The 9,201-nt window shown below is 46.6% G+C and overlaps 1 protein-coding gene across 1 annotated transcript; it reads right to left on the bottom strand.

The window, feature by feature from the left end:
* Positions 1 to 2: 2 nt before the first annotated feature.
* MRPS18B (mitochondrial ribosomal protein S18B) lies at positions 3 to 9,190 on the bottom strand. Its single transcript, XM_050788514.1, has 7 exons — positions 8,567 to 9,190; positions 6,910 to 7,018; positions 6,705 to 6,802; positions 6,521 to 6,589; positions 3,436 to 3,502; positions 1,348 to 1,407; positions 3 to 784 (listed from the first exon to the last, which is right to left on the bottom strand). Exons 1-7 carry the CDS (start codon positions 8,642 to 8,644, stop codon positions 489 to 491), a joined length of 777 nt encoding a protein of 258 aa, XP_050644471.1. The 5' UTR covers positions 8,645 to 9,190; the 3' UTR covers positions 3 to 488.
* Positions 9,191 to 9,201: the final 11 nt, after the last annotated feature.

Raw genomic sequence — 9,201 nt, 5'->3', positions numbered from 1 at the left:
CTAGAGACAGGAGAGTAGAGCTTTATTGTGTAAAAGCTGAGTTGGTATAAGTCTGAAACAGCAACAATGTTTAGCCCAGCCCATCTATTTACAATATATAGGGGTTGGGGTTTCCCATACACATCTGTCCTGCCCTCCCTCAGCCTCAAGATTTATCCCTATCAGCAACATTATTTCCTGGATTTGTCATTGGCTACAAAAGACACAACTCTTCAGGGTGATATCCCATCATATAAACCTACATACACATATCTCCTAGTCCCTCTGGCTCTCTTCCCTTTTTTTTGAGACAGGGTCTGGCTTTGTCACCCAGGCTGGAGTGCAGGGGTGCAACTGCAACTCACGACAACCTCCGCCTCCTGGGATCAAGTGATCCTCCCTTAGCCTCCCCAATAGCTGGGACTACAGGCGTGCAGCACCACACCCAGCTAATTTTTGTATTTTTTTGTAAGCCACCATGCCTGGCCTCTCTTCCCAGTCTACGGCTCCTACAGAGCACTCTGAGGGTCTGTCTGCCCAGTGAAGGAGGCTTCCGCTGGTGCTGTAGGGGGCATCTTGGGCATTGACTCAGGTGGGGGGCCACTCTCTTCTCGGAGATGACCCTGGTAAAGCCGGCGAAGGCGTGACAGTTCTCTCTCTGGTGGCTGTTTCCAGTTGTACCATGGGTACCAGGGGTCACCTGAGATCAGGGTGGGGGCTGGCGGAGTAGCACTCACAGCCCCATGAGAGATACTAAAGTCACGGTCCCGTGGTTCAACCTGGGGGATGTGGTAAATGAGGAGACCTAAGGGATTAAAAAAGAAGAGAAATTTAAGAGGGAATGAGGAGGGTGGTTTAGATGAAGAAAAAGGATTATAAAGGGAGGGACCAGTCAGAGCCACTGGGTACATTTATGTATGTTGTATACTGCAAACAGGTGAGACTGGCCCAGAGGGCAAATGTGGACTGACATACTGCTGGGGCTCTTGCTTACAAAGCTATGCAGCCCTGAACAAGGACTATGAAGCTGCATCTGTATCTTTTACTAATTTATGCAGCAGTGCCATGTAGTCCAGGGCCAGACATTTATATAAAGATCTTCCTATGATCTTGCTATGGCATTGAGACCAGCAGTTGTAAAATAGGAGGGAAAGGGATGGAAAGACAAAGACCAAGGAGACAGGGTAATGATAAAGTAAGACACTCAGGAGAAGGGACAGGGGACAATGGAATGTCAGAAGAGACTCAGGAAGAACATGCTGGTTGCTACCATCTTGAACAGGTGTGAGCATTTATATCCATAATCTAGCCCTAAGTCACCTTCCTTATACCTAAACAAAACTGCCATGTGCCCCGTCTCATGCTCACCATGATCCCTGGCTTTCTGGATGGCCTGGGTCAACCTCTTGTGCTGCTTCACACAGACTCCTATGGGGAGAAAAATAACTTGTTCTTTAAGGCACAGTAAATAATAGAACACAACTGCTTCCGTATGGTGACAGAGGAGTAGACTGGGAAGGACTGGCTTTACCTAATGACCCCTTTCCCCTGACCTCTCCAAGGACCTCAGTTTCCCCATCTGCCCAATGGAAAGAATCTCTCCCATCTCTTGGAGAGCTGGGATAAAGATTTAGGAGGGTCTAGCCACTATAGAGAAGCTATTTAATGGTAAAGCCTCCAAGACAGGGAGCAGAACACAATTTAATGGGCAAGTGTGGTTAATTAGAGGGTTGACTTGAACAATCCACAGAGAAAGATTCAATAAAGAGAGAAGAGACTTCAGAGTTGGGGAAGGCAATCTGAGAGAGTAACAATAATAGTCCCTTCAGCCTTTACAGCTTGACTATAAGAAACTCTTGACAAACTGAACACTGATTGTACTGCCACCTCCAATAATGGTGAATTCAGATTTATTCTCTGCAAGGCTGGGCACGGTGGCTCATGCCTATAGTCTCAGCATTTTGGGAGGCTTAGGCAGGAGGATCACTTGAGTCAGAAGTTCAAGACCAAAGTGGCCAAAATGGTGAAACCCTGTCTCTACTAAAAATGCAAAAAAAATTAGCCAGGCACAATGGCACGTGCCTGTAATCCCAGCAACATGGGAGGCTGAGGCAGGGGAATTGCTTGAACCCAGGAGGTGGAGGCTGCAGTGAGCCGAGATCACGCCACTGCTCTCCAGCCTTGGGTGACAAAGTAAATGAGATTTCGTTGCAAAAAATATATATATATATTAGTCTCCACCGGGCACAGTGGCTCACGCCTGTAATACCAACACTTTGGGAGGCCGAGGTGGCTGGATGACCTGAGGTCGGGAGTTCGAGACCAGCCTGACCAACGTGGAGAAACCCCATCTCTACTAAAAATATAAAATTCACCAAGCATGGTGGTATGCGCCTGTAATCCCAGCTACTCAGGGGGCTGAGGCAGGAGAATCACTTGAACTTGGGAGACAGAGGTTGCAGTGAGGCAAGATCCTGCCATTGCACTCCAGCCTGGGCAACAAGAGTGAAACTTCGTCTCAAAAACAAAAAAAAAATTCTCTGCAAATTTGTCTTGCTTCAGAGCAGTGTTAGCAAAATTTTTCTGTCTAGAGTCATATAGTAAATATTTTAAACTCTGCAGGTCCTGTGGTCTCTGTCTCAGCTACTCAACTCTGCCATTGTAGCATGGAAGCAATTGTAGACAATATGAAAACAAATGGACATGGCAGTGGGCCAGATTTGCCCTGTGACTGTAGTTAGGGAATAGATATAATCTTGAATTGTTAAATTTACAACTCCAAGTTTGGAAAATCTAATTCAATTGACAATGATATAAAATAACTTATGTGATAATTTGCGAGAAGTCTTTTGTAAAAGTGAAAAGACCCTATAGAAAGGAATTAATCACTGTTCATCAAATAAAAACTACATTTAGATAGTTTGCTTACAGAAGCACTTGCTTTTTTCTTTTTCCTTTTTTTTTTTTTTTTTTTTTGAGATGGAGTTTCACTCTTGATGCCCAGGCTGGAGTGCAATGGCGCAATGTCAGCTCACTGCAACCTCTGCCTCCTGGGTTCAAGCGATTCTCCTGCCTCAGCCTTCCGAGTAGCTGGGATTACAGGCATGCACCACCACGCCCAGCTAATTTTGTATTTTTAGTAGACACAGGATTTCTCTACGTTGGTCAGGCATTGGTCAGGCTGGTCTCGAACTCCCCACCTCGGTGATCCGGCCGCCTTGGCCTCCCAAAGCGCTGCAATTACAGGCGTGAGCCACCACGCCCGGCTGTACTTGTCCTTTTCTTTTGTCCACATTTAATTGCTTTAGCCCCCAGTAAACCAAGATTTCCAAAAGGTTCAGCCAGACCTTTTAAGCTATAAGTAGGAGCCACTGAACGAGTAACTATTGAACAACTACATAAACAAAACATGCCACAAGGAAAAGCTCTCTGGTGGTGCAGGGATGATGGGCTAACCTGTGTATAGAGAATGGAAGATGATACCCGTGTGGGCGCAGACAAACTGTTCCAAGAGCTTCACGTTCTGTAGGGGAAAGTGGTAGAGAAACGTGAGGAAAAAGGAAGGGAGAACAGCAAGATCTTTGGACACTGCAAGTACACAATCCCTACATACCCACATGGACCACCTTCACCCCTCTAGAGCTCTCCAGATGCTATCCTCTCACCCCTCTACAGCTCTCCAGATGCTATCCTCTCACCCCTCTACAGCAATCCAGATGCTATCCTCTCACCCCTCTACAGCTCTCCAGATGCTATCCTCTCACCCCTCTACAGCTCTCCAGATGCTATCCTCTCACCCCTCTACAGCTCTCCAGATGCTATCCTCTCACCCCTCTACAGCTCTCCAGATGCTATCCTCTCACCCCTCTACAGCTCTCCAGATGCTATCCTCTCACCCCTCTACAGCTCTCCAGATGCTATCCTCTCACCCCTCTACAGCTCTCCAGATGCTATCCTCTCACCCCTCTACAGCTCTCCAGATGCTATCCTCTCACCCCTCTACAGCTCTCCAGATGCTATCCTCTCACCCCTCTACAGCTCTCCAGATGCTATCCTCTCACCCCTCTACAGCTCTCCAGATGCTATCCTCTCACCCCTCTACAGCTCTCCAGATGCTATCCTCTCACCCCTCTACAGCTCTCCAGATGCTATCCTCTCACCCCTCTACAGCTCTCCAGGTGCTATCTTCCTTCATGTCCCATTTGGGCTTCATCAATTCACTGAATCCATCCTTGCACATCCCATATTCTGTCACTGTGCTCCCAAAGAAATCTCTTATGCACAGGTTAAGTTCTTTTTTCTTTTCTTTGAGACGGAGTCTCCCTGTGTTGCCCCGGCTGGGATGCAGTGGCGCGATCTCAGCTCACTACAACCTCCGCCTCCCGGGTTCAGGCAATTCTCTGCTACTCCTCCCGAGTAGCTGCGGTTACAGGCGCCCGCCACCACACCTGGCTAATTATTTTGTATTTTTAGTAGAGACGGGGTTTCACCATCTTGGCCAAGCTGGCCTTGAACTCCTGACCTGGTGATACACCCACCTTGGCCTCCCAAAGTGCTGCGATTACAGGTGTGAGCCACCATGCCCAGCCTGCAGAAGTTAAGTTCTAAAGTCAGCCTTTAGGTGAAAAACTGGGACTGGTCATTGGAAATCCCAGAAATCACCCAAAAAATGATATTGTAATGTGTATGTATAAACAACTAATGTATTTAATAGCATACTGAATATAATTTATATAGTAAGAATAATTTTACAGTTTACATAGAACAACCCTCACTCAGCAAATTAACTGTAGGAAATGAGACTCTTGAGAAAAAAGCAGATACACTGTGGAGTAGAATGCAAGCGGAATCACCTGTGCTACTAAATTTGTAACATTTCTCTCTCAGTTATATAATTAACTATAATCTCTGTTTTGTTTTGTTTTTGAGATAGAGTCTTGCTCTGTTGCTCAGGCTGGAGTGCAATGGCACAATCTTGGTTCACTGCAACCTCCATCTCCCAGGTTCCAGTGATTCTCCTGCCTCAGCCTCCCAAGAAGCTGGTACTACAGGCACCCGCCACCACGCCTGGCTAATTTTTTTTGTATCTTTAGTAGAGATGGGGTTTCACCATGTTGGCCAGGCTGGTCTCGAACTCCTGACCTCAAGTGATCCACCCACCTTGGCCTCCCAAGGGATTACAAGCATAAGCCACCGCACCTGACCATAATCTCTTTTTATAACTAATCATATGCAGTCAAAACTGGGGAATTATCTATGGGACTCCTGAATAACCTGTGTCAGAAGGGTTCTTATTGCAGTCAAATACCCCCATTTTCTGACTGTTATCCAAATGCTCTACTGCTTCCCTGATGACCAGCCATACAGCTTCTGCTCTAATACTTTTGCTGCAAGCTCAGAAGAACTACTTTCCTATTACCTATTTTATTAATGTAATGTTTTCAAATTCTTGTTTTTTTTTTTTTTTTTTTTTTTTTTGAGGAGTTTCGCTCTTTTGCCCAGGCTGGAGTGCAGTGGTGCAATCTCAGCTCACTGCAACCTCCACCTCTCTGGTTCAAGCAATTCTCCTGCCTCAGCCTCCCAAGTAGCTGGGATTATAGGCGCCTGCCACTATGCCTGGCTAATTTTTGTATTCTTAGTAGAGGCAGGGTTTTGCCATGTTGGCCAGGCTGGTCTCGAACTCCTGACCTCAGGTGAACCACTCTCCTCGGCCTCCCAAAGTGCTAGGATTACAGGCATGAGCCACCACGCCCAGCCAATATGTTTCCAAATTCTTTAAAGGAGCAAATCCTGTCCTTCTCACATATTGAAGGCTTTCTGAAAAATACTAGACTCTATCTTGCCCTCCGGCCTCACGTCCCAGCATGCCACTGAACATTGACAAGGAAATATAAAAAAACCTCAGGAAGAAAGTGGGCCAATATACTTTGTAATAACTGTAAAGAATACAAACGAATCTTTGGATATTGCTCTCCCACTAGAAATAGCCATTTCGCTGGCTGGGCATGGTGGCTCACACCTCTAATCCCAGCATTTTGAGAGGCCAAGGCGGGCGGGTCATGAGGTCAGGAGTTTGAGACCAGCCTGGCCAATATGGTGAAACCCTGTTTCTACTAAAAATACAAAAAGTAGCCAGGCATGGTGGCACACGCCTGTAGTTACAGCTACTTGGGAGGCTGAGGTGGGAGAATCGCTTGAACCCGGAAGGCGGAGGTTGCAGTGAGCTGAGATCGCGACAGTGCACTCCAGCCTTGGCAACAGAGTGAGACTCAGTCTCAAAAGAAATAGTCATTTCTCTTACCTGCCAGTTTAGACTGTAAATTTCATAGGCATAGGATAAAACTTGCAGTACAATCCATAGTAGAAGGTAAAAGACTGGAGAGAGAAATGTTTTTATAATGCCAGAAACAGTTACTACAAAATAAACTGTAGGGCCTCCAGGATATACGAAGTGTGGGGCACCTACAGTAATCTCTTTGGCACTGCAAAGGGGCTCCTAATCTTTATTTTTCTTACCATAAAAAGAAAAGACTCTCCTTACCCTAAAGTCAACATGCAACTTGTGATCTCGGCAGATGGGGCAGGGATTCCCAGCAACTTTATTCCCACGCTGTAGAGAGAAAAAACCAGCAGTTAAGGATGTTCAAACCCGTCAGAAAAAGTGCTGCTGTTACTGTTACTTGTGGCCTCTACCCCTACTCCACATCCCACTCTCAGAAACTCACAATACATGTTTTCCGAGTCCGCTGTGGGGGTACACCACCCTTGTGGTTGCGGCGGTAGTCAGCCCAGACAGGGCGAGAACCATATCGCTCCTGGTATTCTGAAATGAAAGATCATACAAGTTATTCCTGGGTGGGAGTGTAGTGGGTGGCTCTATCCACTTATCTTAAATCCTATCTGACCCTCCCTTTCCCCATTTAGAGGTACCTTCTGATTCCAGATATTTCCAGGGTTCATCCTTATAAGGAGAAATGGGAGCTGGGGACAAAGAATCTTCCTCAGAGGGAGGTTTGGTGCAAAGAGTCTGGAGGGGAACCTATAAAGGAGCAGAAAAAAATAAAATAATGAGTTCAAGGAAAGAACTCAATGGTTTGCTTATCACATTTTGGAAAGAGGGGGAATGCATACATATTGCATTAATGGAATATAACAGGAATACATATGTAAGTTAAGTATTTTTGTTGGGTTTAAACTGACATAAATCAACAACCACGCTCCTTTTCTACAACTGGATCCTGAAAGAAAAGCTAAGTTAGCGGATATATGCTGAAAAACAATCTTATTTCAGAAGACAATTAAAAAGTCTAGTACAAGGCCCAGCGCAGTGGCTCACGTCTGTAATCCCAGCACTTTGGGAGGCTGAGGCGGGCGGATCATGAGGTCAAGAGATCGAGATCATCCTGGCCAACATGGTGAAACCTCATCTCTACCAAAAATACAAAAAATTAGCTGGGCGTGGTGGCATGTGCCTGTAGTCCCAGCTACTCGGGAGGCTGAGGCAGGAGAATCGCTTGAACCCGGGAGGCGGAGATTGCAGTGAGCCAAGATCGCACCACTGCACTCCAGCCTGGCAACAGAGTGAGACTCCATCTAAAGAAAAAAGAAAAAAAAAATCTAGTACATAAAAGGTAGTCCTGCTTTTTGGAAATGAATTGATTCTGGTGGAAGAATAAAGAGGAAGGATATCTAGGTTCTCGGAACCAAGATGTGTGGTGGGGAGGGGATGCTGAAGACAGGTGAGTCTCCAAATCAATCCAATGAAGTCACTGAGTTGCCCATTTTCATAAAAGCTGAAGGTCAACAATCTACAGGGCAGAACAAACTTGAGTCCTAACGCTAGTTTTAAAGCTACCAAGGCTGTTATTAAGTCTGTGTTGACCTCTGTCACCACTCTTCAGTCCCACTTTAGGGAGTGGCAGCTGGGCAAGCCTTTCTATCTCACCGTGCCCCACCAAGAACCTCCAGAGAGGTGAGTACACAAGACTGGAGGGAAACCTCAATTCAAAGGACGGAGTTAAGCTCTCATAACTCTGATAAGAAACTGATTTAATAAAGAGAGCTGAGAAACTGTCCTCAGGTCGTAAGAATAGATCCTGACCTTACTGGGAAATAGCAAGGTGGGTAGAAATTAGGATCCCTAATTTCCCTAAGGACATTCCTGAGCAACACAGATTTAGACATGACCTGCACAGTTAAGAGCTGGTTGTGGCGCTCGCTTGGGGAGCACATATGTTACGCTAAAATTGCAACGATACAACATTAGCATAGCCCCTTAATTATTTAAATAATTTTCAAAAAGCTGGTTATGCATAACTGAGGGTGGACGGGGGTCAATTCTATCACTTAATTATTTTACTGAGATGGCATTTTGGAAGAAGGATGACACCTAACCCTGGGGCTTAGTCCTCGGCTCGGGATTAGAAAACGCGCGGTGTATGGGAGGGGGTTGCTGGAAGTACTGCCTAGACAGCTAAGATATAAACACGTGGGAAGGTCTCCACTCGTGGATTCCTGACAGCGGAGCGACGACCTAGAGAAGGTATAACCAACTTGGGGTTGTGCAAAATGTCCTTCGAGAAGTTACCTGAACTCTGTGGGCACCTCGGAAGAGAGAAAGCATAGGAAGCCGCCTCAGCAGGGTGTTTAATACGGACGCCGCCATCTTGACGTACGCCCAGCACAGGAATGGAAGGAAAGGCAACTGCGCATGCTTCAGGAAACTGACTAGGGCAGGGCCAAGGACAAGCCCGCAGTGCGGAAGGCGGCCGCACGTTTGCGTCAGGACGGAAGCGTGAAAGGGAAGGCATGGGCGGAGAAGCTAATTTCAACTGCGTCACAATCGAATTAGACCTCAAAATTGCATTTTTTCTTGGTTAGTCACTACGACTCTTAGATCTCTTTGTTAGAGTTTGCCTTTTAAGCAATTTTGAAGGCGATTTTTATCGAGATCCTCTCAGTGCGCATGCTCCGGCACGTTTCTACCAACCCTGGGTGAGAAATGTTCTCCAGGGCGGAAGTGGCGGAAGCAGAGGAAAGGGAGGTGCTGGGCTCTCTGGTCACGCGCACGCAACAGGGAGGCAGAAAGGAGGCGGAAGAGAGTGCCGGGGAAGGGGCGGAGCAAAGGTGAAGTGAGACTAGCCAATCAGCTGGCGAATTGTCGTTTAGGTTGACCAATGAGTTCACGCCTCGCGTATAATGTCTCGCGACAAGGGCGTTTCA

This window comes from Macaca thibetana, chromosome 4, assembly GCF_024542745.1.
Source record: "Macaca thibetana thibetana isolate TM-01 chromosome 4, ASM2454274v1, whole genome shotgun sequence".
In the NCBI taxonomy this organism is placed as follows: Eukaryota; Metazoa; Chordata; class Mammalia; order Primates; family Cercopithecidae; genus Macaca; species Macaca thibetana.
The sequence above is the reverse complement of the archived record's forward strand: the minus strand, read 5'-3'. Positions and strand labels throughout refer to the sequence as shown.